General features: G+C 42.9%; 3 protein-coding genes across 3 annotated transcripts; 2 read left to right on the top strand and 1 right to left on the bottom strand.

Moving 5' to 3' along the window:
• The first annotated feature begins 3,837 nt into the window (after positions 1-3,837).
• Positions 3,838-4,852, top strand: LOC143357871 (uncharacterized). Its single transcript, XM_076794514.1, has 3 exons — positions 3,838-4,261; positions 4,485-4,639; positions 4,717-4,852. The coding sequence occupies exons 1-3, from the start codon at positions 3,953-3,955 to the stop codon at positions 4,811-4,813; spliced, it is 561 nt and encodes a 186-aa protein (XP_076650629.1). The 5' UTR covers positions 3,838-3,952; the 3' UTR covers positions 4,814-4,852.
• On the bottom strand, positions 4,786-6,458 carry LOC143357868 (uncharacterized). Its single transcript, XM_076794513.1, has 3 exons — positions 6,225-6,458; positions 5,597-6,150; positions 4,786-5,526 (listed from the first exon to the last, which is right to left on the bottom strand). Exons 1-3 carry the CDS (start codon positions 6,226-6,228, stop codon positions 4,957-4,959), a joined length of 1,128 nt encoding a protein of 375 aa, XP_076650628.1. The 5' UTR covers positions 6,229-6,458; the 3' UTR covers positions 4,786-4,956.
• A 971-nt stretch (positions 6,459-7,429) lies between these two features.
• On the top strand, positions 7,430-13,049 carry LOC143358465 (coiled-coil domain-containing protein 142). Its single transcript, XM_076795639.1, has 14 exons — positions 7,430-7,518; positions 8,151-8,404; positions 9,023-9,240; positions 9,333-9,465; positions 9,818-9,966; positions 10,049-10,236; positions 10,767-10,958; positions 11,027-11,166; positions 11,234-11,518; positions 11,594-11,710; positions 11,911-12,064; positions 12,132-12,249; positions 12,550-12,737; positions 12,912-13,049. Exons 2-14 carry the CDS (start codon positions 8,234-8,236, stop codon positions 13,046-13,048), a joined length of 2,190 nt encoding a protein of 729 aa, XP_076651754.1. The 5' UTR covers positions 7,430-7,518; positions 8,151-8,233; the 3' UTR covers position 13,049.
• The last annotated feature ends 1,149 nt before the right edge of the window (positions 13,050-14,198 follow it).

Here is a 14,198-nt window from a genome sequence, read left to right as displayed (position 1 = left end):
GCTAGTTTGTTACTCGGAAGGCGGTGCAACCCACCGAAGACGCAATTAGCAATACGAATGCACCTTTTATGAGGTCGCGGCATTACCTTCGTAACACGGCGGGCTCGTTAGTCGTGTTTTCCGTCGCTTTACCGCGCCCTCGATCTTCTAGGAAAGCTTTCGATCTTTCTCACCTTGAAAAGAAACTTACTCTGCCGCGATTTCGTCTTCGTCTCCTGGGACGCACGCAAACTACCGTTCCTGCAGGCTTCAGAAAATTTTTAATGAGTCGGATAGCGATCAACTTGGAGGTTCGACTGCGCCGAAGGACCATTAGGGTTGGTATTAGATTTAGAAATTATTTTTGCGTCATCTTCGAGGGTTAAACTAGCCACACCTGATGCGATTTTATCGTAGTGAACAATGTATACAAGGTAGAAAAGTTTTAATGATACGAATAGCATCTTTTCAGCTCAACTTTGAAGGCTGGACTGCGCCGGAGGACGATGGGATTGAATATTAGATTTCGAAGCTATTTTTGGGTCATCCTCGAGGGTGTCACACCTGATGGAATTTTATTACGAACAGTTTATACGCGAGGGACGCGAGATCCTGGCACAAGGACGTCGTTCCGCTGTAACAACCTAATTTCCTATTCGTTAGTCGGACGGAACGACGATGCTGAGAAAAAGGTGGCAGAGGTCCTGCCACGACAGTCAATTACGAGGGGCGAATTTTGTTACCCTTAACATTTTCGCCCGGAATCCCTATATGCAAATCTAATAGTCAATAACAAAGTTTCTCTATCCACAAGTTCATATGGTTTCCTGACGTCAAGAGTGTTTCGTCCCCGTCTGTCTAATAAAGTGAGATTAATAATGACTCTTACGCGTTTGTTTAAATTGTAATAATTGAATCCATCCTTCATCATGTAACACGTTATCTCTCAAACACCGAAAACCGTTTAAAACCACTAATATGATCTATCGCTGTCATTTGTTTGTCGACTTAATTGCTCCGTTTCGAAGAGTACATTGAAACTGTCTTACCCAAAGACAGAAATTAGTATGCTATAAGGTCCAAGCCACCAAGCAAGTGATGAAATGTTGCATTAGCTGTGCTTATGATCCAACGATCTCAAGGAATAGTCGTTCAGAGCGAAGTTAGAGGATCAACAGCATTCCAAGATGGATTAATCGAGTGTTTTCAAACGGTACACAGACCGATCGCGAACCTGACGTAACAACGCAGTCTCGGGCCCACGGGTAGGCCGAGCAGCAAGCGAATTAACCTGATTCCCGCGTGTTATGCGACCGTGTTTTCAGGCCGAGCGCGAACCACGTGCCTCGCGGAAACCACTTTCGATCAAGCCAGCCGCAACGAGAATCTCATTAGGCTATTTCCGCGATTTACACCGGGCTCGTTGGACCACCGGAGACCACTATCTTACAATTCGGCATTTTGTTAAATCAAGTCCAAAAATAAATAAAAGAAGAAGAATACAAAACAGAAGAACTCTAGAATCTGTCTGTGTGTGATTAATAATGCGCAGTAATCAACGGAGACGCGTATTCCGTCAAGCTTATCGCGATCTCAGACCACCATGAAAACGATCCTCGGCCTCGAGACTCCGGGGCCTCTTAGAAAATCCGTGGATTCGTTCCCCGAAAAATTACGACCGCGATTTGCCCGTAGAAAGCCGCCAGAGCCGCTGGAAAATCGTTTCAGGAGTTTTCGCTCGAGGCGGCTCGGTTTATGACACGCAAATTGCGGGCCAGGTCGTAAAGAGGCGGCGAAAAATGGCGACTGCCAATCTGTGGGGAACGTTAAATCAAAGCCCGTTTCGAGGAGGGAGCCACGCAGCTCGTCGAGCTCCTTTGATTGCGATTTATTGAACTACGCCCGACGAAGACGAGTTTAGCCGACGTGTCGCTCTCGTTCGAATCTGCATTCCGAGCGCCCCTGATGTTCGATTTTTCATGGATTTTGCAGGCGGCATCCTCGTTTTATCGGAAACTGATTAGATTCTTTAATCTCTTCTTTTAATCTTTCGTACAGACATTGAGTTCGCTTGTCTTTGAACAGTTACCTGGTTGACGATTAACCATTAATCTTTATTGTATTCTAACGCGTCAGCTATTGGAACACTATTGAAACGATTGTTATTAGAATCAGAAACTGATCAAAAGTAGAAGTAAATTTTTAATTTACATTCGACGTTGATGGTAGACAATTTTTATTTTGCGTAGAAGTTCGCAGTTTAATGATAACAGTGTAGACAATTGTACACCTGAGATAGACCTTATATGAGATCTCGAATTCTTGAGTAAAAAGGAGAACTGCAGGTAGGTGAAGTGTGAAGTGAATGAAACTTTGTTGGAAGCTTTCTACTGTATTGAATAAATTATACCGCTTTTGTCTGAGGCATATTTGTGTTGCGTTGCGTTGTATGATGTATTGTACGCGCCGAAATAAAAAAGAAACCTGGTGAAGTATTAAATATAAGAAACATTGTATAGCTTTCTGCTATTATGCTTTCTGCTCCATTGAATAGGTTGTTCTGGTTTTCAAGTTTTTTTCCACGAGTTTGCAGGATCAGATTTTTCGTTCTGCGGAGGCTTTGCAAAGAAGGCGAAACAAAGGATTTTGATGAATCCGATTCGTGTTCGACAATCGGAGAGTTGATTCGAGTTTTTCCTATGAAATCGAGCGATCAAGGAAGTGGTTAAATAATAGGGCAACGACTGAAAAAGTTGATGATATTGTAATAATAGCGCCGGAACACGTAAGGCTGTTCGTCCAGGAAAAACGATTATCGTGCTCGGTCGTCATGGTCGGTGAAATAATGTACTTGAGAAAATCGAGTGGCCAGACCAAGCCATCGAAATTTGCGTAATAGTAAATTCCATTAGGCCTGTTCTCCGCCTATGAATATACAATTGCGAAAATCTTGGCACCGAGCACCGTACATTACAGCAACGCAGACATAGGGGCGGATTGTTGCAACACTAGTTTCGAATAAACATGTAATTTGTCAGGAATTAATATTTTTATTTAAACTTTTCATAAATACGTGCCGCTTTTGCCGTAAAGCATAATGTATAAAGCGGCACGAATCATCTGCTCCGTAAAATATAAATTTAGCGCCATTACACGTAGCGGCAAAACGCTGAAACTGTTAGTCAAAATTATCGACAGAAGATAACCTTTTCTAAACTAAACTGTATATAAGCAGAGACGAGGTCACCGACGAGAATCTCGTCGGTGATTGGGGCACCGACGAGATATATATTCTCGTCGGTGATTAGGGCCGTTACCGACCGCTCCCAGTACCCACCTGGGACCCACTTTGAGACTCGCAGTTTAACACGGGGGCTGAAAGTCTTTCTAAATATCTCGTCGGTGACCTGCATCATCTTTTTAGCCTGTATTAGAACCTGCATCATCTTTTAGTCTAGATCAGAGCCCACATAGGAGACTCTCTTTTAACATAGAAGTAGCATCCAGTCTGGCATTATTTAGATTCCGTTGCTAATGATGTAGGTAAGATGATGCAGGTTCTGGTCCAGGCTAAAAAGATGATGCAGGTTCTGGTCCAGTTTATCGATTTTTCGACATGTTTTCCAATTTTCTTGTAAACCTAATTTAATTTATTGTAAAGTGCGGGTTCCCAGCTTTCATTTGAGACCTCAAAAGTTCAAAAATTCCTACAGAGATATATTTAAAATTGATTATACTCCAAGCACCGACGTGATATATATCTCGTCGGTGCTCCAAGAACATATTGACAATATGTTGCCGACTGTGGCGGTACCTAACGCGTTTTACGAACAAGTTTGGAACTTGTCCGTAGAAGGCACTGCGAAAAAGGAGGACATAAAAACATAAACATTTCTGTCGTACAAGCACGTACAAGCAGTTCCTATCTGATACAAGCAACGAGTCTTCAATATAAGCAGAGAAAAGCCGGAAAATGAGTGCGGAATGTTGTGAAAATTGGCGGATTTCTTTGGGAATGCGTAACAACCTGTTGTACAATGACATTCCGTACATTCCCATGTTGGTCGAGGGCATCTCCATACACTGTTCTTTCGATGATCACCAAGAGAATGGTATTAAAAGAGTCCAAACTTTGGGAGAACTTGTTCCGAAAACGGAGAAATCTGCTACTCTCTTGTCTCTGACACCTGGAAATAATTCGAAGATATCAATTTATTTTAACAACCTAAGTCTCAGGGACATATACATTAAGAACTCGAATAATGTCCATTACGCTGTATGGGTAAGAATTATCCTTAACACTGCAAATTTCATATTGCACAAGGGCTGATAAAAGTTGTGTCGGAACAAGCTATCAATTTATAAAATACAGTGGAATCCCTATAACTCAAAGATTTTTTCCCTTCCTTGAGGTTTGGGTTATCGTGGTTCGACTGTACCATATTTATGGACAAACATATATTCCATTTAAAATGTACCACAGAACTATACCATCTCTTTGTTAGGAAAAATACACTGTCTTTAAAGTATATGGTATCTTAACTCTTATGGGATCTGAACACGTGCTTGAGACTACTCACTTGGTACCTATACATGATATTGTTGGTACATGGAACATAATGACCTTATTAATTGCAACAGCACGTTCAGAATACCGTCAGTAAGTGGCATAAGAATTACTAGAACCTCTGCCTAATTTTAAAAACATTTATCTATAAACATCTTTCTGTGCTTTAGGTATTACCGTACCGAGGGACAAAACAATATGTTACAGTCTCAATGGGAAAAAATGAAAAGGGAAAAGAAACGTTTCGTGCAGGAGAAAGCTCCGTAACACTTTCTGTTAGTATTTAAAATATAAATTGTATTGTACATATAGATATATATAAAAACAGAGTAACATATATGGTTGTTCTATATGTATACCACTCAATAAAGTGTCATTTGCTATTTTGTTACACGATTTCTTCTGGTAGACTAAATTCTTCCAGGTTGTGGTCTTTTATGGCACCTAGAGCTGAAATGTCCTTTCAAGTTGCAATATATGCAGAACGTGTTCTTTGCTGGACACGTTGATCTATCAGCAGTGTGGGTCAAACCACAGAAGCGGCATTGCAATACTTCCACGGCCTGACACTTCCAATAGAAATGGTGCAGTCTGTTACACTTGGTACAAGTTTCATTGTAAGCAGGACAATGTTTGAATTTGTGCATGCCTCCACAGTATTTGCAATCGAAGGTGAAGGCATGTGGGCATCTTCTGTTGTAATGATCGAATTTACTGCACTTCTGACATTGTTTGCCAATTGCTGGACAGTTGTTTGGACCATGCTCATTCCCACATTTTCTGCAATTCTTTTTCGAGATGTAAAAATCCCAGAGGAATGCAATCTGCTTCATTGTCAAGGTGTTATATGCAGATGAAAATACAAATGTTGGTATAAGCTTCTTCGCAGCACTGGTAAATTCAGACTTGTTGATCTCTGCCAAAATTCTATGTCTGATTACATCTTCTCCATGCTGCAGTCCCTTGTTTCTGACGATTGTCTGAAAAAAAACGACTATAAAACTGCTAGATGCTCGTAGAACAGTTTTAAAAAGTTCGGGTTCTCTGTACCTGTAGATCATCCATGTATTCATAAATGCTTTCACGAGGCAGCCTCCTCTTCGCAGCGAATACAGAATATTCGTCAAAGAGTCGGAGTAACGATTCTAGATTCCCTCTTTGGTATGCAGCCTTGATCAAGGTAAAAATCTCCTGTCCAATCGGACCCATTAGGTTCAAAAGGGTGTTCTCCCAGTCTGTTTGAGTGGATCCTTCTTTGGATGCTTTGTACTGTAAGAAATTCTGTTTCCACAAGTGCCAATTTTCGAAAAAGTCGTCCAGCGTTAAAAATGGCTGAGGCAGAGCAACAAATGGAACTATTGGAACAGTTGGATTTGACCGGCCTGTTGGAACTGTTGGAACTGTTGGAACTGTCGAAACTGTTGGAACTGTTGGAACTGTCGAAACTGTTGGAACTGTTGGAACTGTCGAAACTGTTCGAACTGTCGAAACTGTTGGAACTGTCGAAGCTGTTGGAACTGTTCGAACCGTTCGAACTGTTGGAACTATTGTCGCTTGAGCCTTCGATTTACTATGTTTTTCTTCTTGTTTACTGTCGGAATTACCTACAAGTATGAAGATGTTTATGCACGAACGAACGAGAAGCGCGGCGCCTCTAAAGTCAAAGAAAAACGTTTACCCATGTTTCCATCCGTCACTGTAAAACTTGTCAGCCACAATTAACGGCAGGTTATCTATACACACCACACAATATTTAATACACAGCGATGGAGGTTCTATACATTTCACACGGCCAAATATTTTTGACTGCTTGTCCAGTTTAACTGCGCCAGCGATAGTTTCACGTTGAGGTGCAGCACTCAGGCTGAGGTATTGTTTTTGAATTCGTCAGCTGATAGCTGATAATGGTGATGCGTCATTGACATATTATCATATAGTAGAACATACACAATCTTCGGTGCTCAATACATTGAACATTTCAATAGGAAGCGAAGTGAATTTTTTTTGCACAGATAATTTCATTATTGTCGATTGATACCGAAGAATACTTATTAGATAATGAAACCAGGCAATTATAAACATTCGAAGCTCCATTGATATATTTTAAAAAATGAACAATTTTTTACTGTTCCGTGCACGCGAAATTGAAAAATCTGTAATGATATTTGATTGGTCATCGTCACAGAATGCATATAATTTCTATATATATATATATCATTATTCCTCGTTATTCCTTTACTTTGTGCGATGTAACTGATGTAACTCGCAATTGTGGTTTGATGTCGTTAATATAGAACATACAGATTATGTCTCTGTGATTTGCGAAAAGAACAGTTATGCTTTCCGCCAATCAGAAGCGATCAGGAAAATCACGAACTACTGTGTAAAATCACGGTGAATAGCAGCTCATGCCATCCCTGTATACCAACATAGTGATAGACCAGCTTGCGTCGCAGAGTAGAACGTTGCCATGCGTCAGGCGTCTCCGTGGAGATTAGTATGATTGTTGACTTGCCAGCACCGTGTTCCTTCGCCAAATTAGGTCTCTTAATCGGTTCATATTCGTTTTTATTAGTGTACTATGTCGTCGAGGATAGTGGTCGATTTATTGACAATGGACTGAGGTGTTCGGATAGGAGAGGTGCACTTACAATTAGAGATTATATTTCGTCCGCTTTTGATTCATATAAACATTCTCATGTAAATCCAATAAAATTTTCTACGACGTTTAGTTACACTGGACTTCGTAGTTTTAACTTAGGGGAAGATGGGGCAAGATTAGGGAAAGATTTATTATTTCACATTGTTGTGCTTCTGTATCAGTGGGCATATACGGAAAAATAAATTCAGTTAAATTGTGCACGACACTAATAACTAGAATTTGTTCATTACATCCCCTACGCGTTTTGCGGCCATTCTTCTATTTGAAACGATTGCGATTTTATTTTCTGCCATCTTTTCAGCATCAGGAGGTAGGTGATCATTCTCAGTTGTATTATATTTTTTATATTATCAGCTAGGAAATCTTTCAATAAATTTATTCATGCGCTTACGAAATTTAATCGCAAACATACAAAGATATTCGATTAATCTGAATACACTGACATTAAGTTTAAAATGATTTCTTTTGTACTTTTTGCGTTAAGTTTTGCAAAATTATTTTAGTACATTTCGATAAACGGATGTTAGATATGTATGTAATATTTTTTGTAGGCTACAAAATTCTTAGCGTTCCCACCTTGCCTCACATTCCTCTATACTTTTATGCCTCAAATGTAAATAAATTTATAAATATCTTGTTGCTTATTAACAAGAACATTAAACAGATTCTAGAATCAAATTGCAACTAGGCATTAGGTGAAAACAGAAAATGGGTGAATCTTCATTTTGAAGAACATACACTAATCCCAGGATAAATTACGGAATTAATTAAGGAAGGACGGATTAATTAAGGAACGTATGATATCAATTGTAAGAGGTCTGAATGAATGAAATCTTGTCATTATTGTAAAGCAATATACATCAGTCGTCTCAGTGCTCGGTAGTTTTAGTAATAATGATATTATTAACAATATGGATGGTTAAACGGAAGATTTGCCAGCAGAAGTTTGAAGGGACCAATGCCGAGAGGATGGTCCGGTGAACTCGATCGTGCACCGGAAGCTGCGGGAATACGTTGGGGGCCGCATGGATAACAATTACAGAGCAAACATCAGCAAGTGGCTGCCACTTCCGGGCGGTGTCCTGGAGAAATGGTTCGCCGAGTCGTCCTTGCTCGACGACAGAATGGGCAACCTCGCGGAATGCATAGCCTTAATCATCCGGGACATTACAGACGTTCAGGCTTGTGATCTGGAGGTGCGAAACTAACTTCCGCCGCGGCAAGTTCCCGGCGCACAGTTTAGTTTCTCATTATCAAACCGGATCTGCGCGGGCCGCTCGATTGTTAAAATTATCCGGTCCGTCTCTCAATCCGCCCCCTCGATCCGTGAATATGCTCGTCTCTTCGATTACGCTGTCTTGCTGGAGAATTGAACGCTTCATTCCCCTGTCCTTGTTTCCACGATCCAGTCCGCAGAATAATCTAAACGAAAAATCGTCGCTCTTTGAACCCCTGTAACTTCGGGCAAAAAAATCTTACCACATTCTGCCTGTGCTCTTTCCAAAGATCGAAATCTGTACTTTTATATCCTGATGCTCTTTCCGAGATGCATTTTAACTGGTAAATGAAGGAGAATGAATGATCATGTTCCCTTTCGACAATTTTAGAAATTGAAACGAACCTCGAGCGGGGCAAAAAATTTGTTTATAATTCAAATAGTTCTGTTGTCATATTTATTTCAATGTGATCTTGTAAAGTGGAGTTTCCTCTTTACAATGACATCTAAAGAATTGACCTGCGCCTTTTTCTTACGATTTTATGGCACTTTAAATAAAAGTGTGACATCTGGTCTGAATAGTCTGATCTGCGTGCAGGTCTACAATGGTGTCGCAAACGACGTGGAGGAGGTGACGAACGGATACAAATCGATCTGTTCGGAGACCCTGAGCCTGCATCCGATATACAAGTACAAGATGCGCTATTTTCTGACGTCGATGAAGCGGAAGCTGAACGTGCTCGCTCGGTTCAGCCGGAATTTGATCAACGAGATGGTCGATTGCAGGAGCGAGGAGCTGCTCAGGATCGTCTTCAGGTGGGAACATCGGTTTTCATCGTCGCTCTGAAGCTCTGTCACGATTATGAAAGAAAACTGTTACTTCTCTTGAAAGTTTCTCATCATTCTAGATTGGTGAACGTTTACAACGACATCCTGGACATGGACATCGACGTGTCGGACCCGTCGACGAACGTCTTTCACAACGACAGCCCTCAGATGCTTGAACCGCTGAAGAAGATGTCTGTCACACGGATTTTGCAGGCAGACACCTTTGCAGAATTGTTTTCATTGTTCAAAGGGGAGCCTGAAGTCACTATAGCGAGATTATTTGCACCTTTTTTGAACCAGAAATACTTTTTTATTTACTTCAATAGTGTGGTAAATGGTCCCTACAATTTCAAATAGATCGGTTCAATGCATTGCTCAGAACAAATTCGTAAAAATTCCTTAATCTTCAGCAGATCAGATCAGGCTCCTATCTTGATGAGCGCTTTGGTTTCAAACTGTATTAACGAGCTTTTTAATGAGGAAACGTATGAATTCCCTGTGTAGCAATAGTCTCTAGAGGAGCGCTAATTGGAGATAGTAATTGACGTGACCGAAATGGTTTCAGATCCTAGCGAAAAATAGGGCAGAGGATTCCTGTCACGAGCTGATCGACTGTCTGTTGGCGAATTACGAGCCCCGCGAGAACCTGGACGCGGCAACCACGGAAACCGGGGACGGCGACGTCTCCGAGAATTCGAGTATCGAGATCTACCGGTTCGGAGGACCCTGTGAAAGCAATCTTCTTTATTGTTCCTTCGGCATCGAGTCCCGGCGTTCACGAAGAATTGATTTACAGGGCTCTCACGAGACACTTGACGCCACCGATCGAGAGCACTTCATCGAGAACCGAGATGGAGATGTCGAACGTCGAGAGCATCCAGACTCTGGTCAATACTCAGAACGAGCAGGTCCTCAGGCTGTTGAACGTTGCGCAAGATGTTTCGCCGCGTTTGTTGGGAAACGACGCCCTCAAGACTGTCAAAGGTTCCGCACAGATTTCAGAAATCGTTCCCCTTCTCCACGTTGCAGTGCAATCAATGAAAACCCCATTAGCTTCTTGCATCTGCAGTGACTAGACCCTCTTTATCGTTTATAATCTCCTGGAAGCGGGGGAACACTTATATTGATTGTAGAATTAGAAGTAGAACTTTAATAGCAGGGTGATCAAATTGTTAGATTCACAATATGAAGACCACATTTGTTATCCACGGGATGAACAATTATTACCTGCAAAGAATAATAAGTAGACTGCGGGTTTTATGCAATTTTTGGCAAAAACGGGTAACGCAAAACATTTGAAGAATATTAAGATATTGTTGTATTATTTCCAGCTTATTACAATCATTAGTAAAACAAATGAACTTAATGCAGACAATTTTCATTTTGCACAAAAATCCGCAGTCTATCCATGAGACTTACTCAATATCGTAGAGCAAGGAATTAGCAGACTTTCGTAATGATACGATTCCATAATCTATCGAGATGAATGAATAAATATTCAGGTAAATATGCAGGTGAGAAGAGACTGAGGGGCAGCGCGATGAAGAAGGTGAAAAACTATTATCAGGAAGTGGCGTGGGGCGCTTTGTCTGGGATCCTGGATCATGTGATCTTGTGGTGGTCCCCAGAAGCGCTTGCTACCCATCACAGTCACGGGGCACAGCATCTGAAGGACTGGTTGCATCTATTTGTCCAGAGAAATCGCGGTAGAGACTTCAGAAAAATGGTTGGGGTAGGAATTCGATACTTAGGAAGATACTTCTTGAATTTTCAGTGCCACAGACTGTAAGACCAGCGCTGCAGAATCTCTGCGACGCTCTAGGCTACCACGCCACCATCACTGCTTGGGACCAACTGTTCAGACTCGCCTACACATCCGCTTTTCAGTGTCAGTCCAGAGCCTCACCTGCAGAGGTCGGTCGCAAAACTGGAATAAAATGAAATATAGCTACAGTTTTGAAACTTAGGAGACTCTTTGCAGGGTACAGACACGGGCCAAAAGTTCGCAGAGTTGTTCCAGCTGCTGGTCAGGCTGAGCAACGAATGCGAGGCAGGTGGCGAATGGGTGATCGGCGCCCCGTTGATGGAGCTGCCTTTATCGGAGCAGATCGTGGTCCTCCATCGACTAGATCATTCCGTGCACACTGTTAGATTGTGGATCGTGCAGGAAGCGAAGATTATCGCCCACACATGGGAGCTGAGCGTGTTCTTTTTACTCGTCAAGGGTGATATACCAAACTGCCTCGAGGAGCTTTCTTACTTAAAAGTATTCCCATCCGTGCACGCGAATCATTCACGAATTTTTCCTTCAATCACCACAGCCGATGGTCTCTCGTTTTAGCACGCTGATCACACGAACGAATTGTCTACAGACTCTGTCAGCGTTCAGGTGTACGTCTGCGGGAAGATGAGGGCGAAAATCGTGTCTGAAGTCAACGTCAACGTGGCATTGCTACAGGTAAAACGTGACGTTGCTTGGAAAGTTCTATGCATTTTACTACTGAATCTTACACCTTTCGTCCCCTAACTGTTGATACGAACAATTTTCATTTCTATAGTGAGTCAAGCATGGTCATTCCCGACCATCCTCCAAATTTGTTTCTAATTTTGTCCCTACAGGTTTCTGATTCTGTTCACTTTTGTGTTTTGCATTTTCAGAAGTGTTCCACCGAGTGCATAGCCACCCTCGCCAAGATCTGTCGCGTGGTCAGCCTAGCAAACCTGCACATGTGTTTCCCAAGGCCTAGCTACTGGCGACGTGGAAGCAGCGTGGCACCAGCAGCAGCTAGCCTCTACGTAGAAACGTACTTCGGTAGGAAAGCCCTTTAAAACTATCCCCCGAAGCTTTTCTCTTCGCTAAAAGGGCGTGCGTTCCACAGAAAAGGTTCTGCTCCCGGTGCTGGAGGTTATCGAGGACCACGAGACGTCGAGCATGATCCTCAGAATTATGTGCGAGGCGTGGCTCGACTACATATACCTGCATCGAATTAAATTCAGGTAAATCCCGATGATTCTGTTCGAATCGGAACGAAACGGATCGGGCTCCTCAAAGACGACGATGTAGCAAGATCTCCATGAGCGGAAAAATGATGATAGCGCGAGACCAGCTCGCGAGACGCTGAAGAAGACAGGCCGGTCCCGTTGAAGAGAGAAACATATCCGTTTTGCTTTATCGACTGATCTCAGAAATTGGCCTGCTCGCGGCAGACAATACTTTGCTACATCGTCATCCCCGAAGCATACTCTTCGGTGTGGCGCGATTTATCGGGTGCCATAAGTCACGGAAATATGTTCCAGCGAGTACGGGGCGTCGCAGTTACTCACGGACTTCGCGTACGTGTCGAAATGGGTCACGAGTTGCTCGATAATTTCGCAGGAGGTGAGAAACCATCTCCTGAAGAACGAGGTCCTGCGACGTTGCGAGGGAGTTGGCCGGCTTCTCTTGAGACATCCTGGAGAGACGATCTCGATGAAAAAACGACTCGGTATGATACGGCTAGGATCAGGCGACCTAGCGTCAATCATTTTTTAAAGCTTTGGAAATGGGGAAAAATATCGTTGGCATATTCTGGCGTCGAAATCACGACAAGCCTGCAGCTTCTCCGAACTATAACCATGAAATATTATTTACGCTTGCTCCTTTTCACTCGACTTTTCAGTTACCAGAACGAACGAGCGCGGATCCCCGGAATCACCTGGATTGGAACGCATGCCTGCGGAAATGTACGTGCCGAACCAGGAACAATGGCTCGAGCTACGCGCCCCCAAAAGATACACGTTCTGCTGCACCGATTGAGGAGATCTTTCGATCTACAAATAAACGTTTATTACCGAAAGAAACGATTTGTCCCCTCTTCTCCAATTTCTCCTGTGGCGGGAACACAGTGATTAGTTCTATTTATTTTGTGGGGGTTGCAACCCCTTCACCCAATTGCTTATAGAAAATCAATCTCTCTGTACTTTGAACTATGCCTCGGCATAAAAGTAAAAACAATGCTGGACTGTTGACCAGCTTGCATAATAAGCACAGATCGCATCGGTACGTAAATTACAGCGACAGAGAGGTCTTTACAGTGCGAATTCGCAGCGATTTATGCGCGAGCGAAGCCCGGCAGGGTCGGAAGCCCCTTCCCGATCTTGCGCCAGGTATTACGTTACACGTCCATACGTTATAAGGTAAAAAGAGGCACGCTGTAACACCTGAACGTCGACCCCTGCAACGGCCAGTGAGGTTTTAACGGCGGGATCAGTCGCGTCTCCACAAATCACCATGGAACTGTCGCGACCGACGTGTTGCCGGCGTGTCTTCGCTACGGGAGGATCCGTCGCTATCGATTATTCATTAAGGGCACGCACGTGCGGCTGAAAATGTGTAACGAGTGCAGTTCACTTTCGCAATTACCGGGCCAGGGTGATCGGCCTATCGTCGGGTTGGTCCACCTTGTACACGTTGATTATCACGTGACGACTGCGTAACGCACGTGGCGATATCACCTCTGTATCGCGGACTTTTCATATCGGGTTTTCCGGTATTAGCTTTCCACCAGCCGACGGTGTATTAAATTCTGTTCATTGCCGGCAACGTGAACCATGTCTGCGATTATGCCTCGAGTTTTGAACCGGGCTCTTTTCCAGGCTTAATGGTAATTCATGTGCATCTTCAAATATTTTTATACAGTCGACCTTCTGTATTCAAGTAACTGTGTCAAAGGACTCTATATATGTAGCTTATGTGGCACTGTAACAACATTATTATTTACTGTTTCCGAACAAGATTCGCAATTTGTTATTTATTGTCCGCGCAAAGCCTCAATCTGGTACTGTCACCTGGGAGGTGCTCCCCAGGTTCCCTCGGGATCTCTATCAATCCTGCAGCCGTCTCGAAAGTGTCGATGATCCTCTGTAATAGTCGAAAGCTTCTCAGCGTCGCTCCGGCACCGCAGGAT

This window comes from Halictus rubicundus, chromosome 10 (assembly GCF_050948215.1).
Source record: "Halictus rubicundus isolate RS-2024b chromosome 10, iyHalRubi1_principal, whole genome shotgun sequence".
NCBI lineage: Eukaryota > Metazoa > Arthropoda > Insecta > Hymenoptera > Halictidae > Halictus > Halictus rubicundus.
Note: the sequence above shows the minus strand (reverse complement) of the source record. Positions and strands in the feature narration are given on the sequence as shown.

Bases quoted from the DNA above. Each gene is read 5' to 3' on its own strand.
- LOC143358465 (XM_076795639.1), top strand. From the start codon at position 8,234: ATGGATAACAATTACAGAGCAAACATCAGCAAGTGGCTGCCACTTCCG. The intron at 10,959-11,026 runs GTAGAGACTTCA...TTGAATTTTCAG, and splicing joins ATTTGTCCAGAGAAATCGCG to TGCCACAGACTGTAAGACCA. The intron at 11,711-11,910 runs GTAAAACGTGAC...TTGCATTTTCAG, and splicing joins TCAACGTGGCATTGCTACAG to AAGTGTTCCACCGAGTGCAT.
- LOC143357871 (XM_076794514.1), top strand. From the start codon at position 3,953: ATGAGTGCGGAATGTTGTGAAAATTGGCGGATTTCTTTGGGAATGCGT. The intron at 4,262-4,484 runs GTAAGAATTATC...TCTCTTTGTTAG, and splicing joins ATGTCCATTACGCTGTATGG to GAAAAATACACTGTCTTTAA. The intron at 4,640-4,716 runs GTAAGTGGCATA...TCTGTGCTTTAG, and splicing joins GCACGTTCAGAATACCGTCA to GTATTACCGTACCGAGGGAC.
- LOC143357868 (XM_076794513.1), bottom strand. The intron at 5,527-5,596 runs GTACAGAGAACC...GTTTTTTTTCAG, and splicing joins AATACATGGATGATCTACAG to ACAATCGTCAGAAACAAGGG.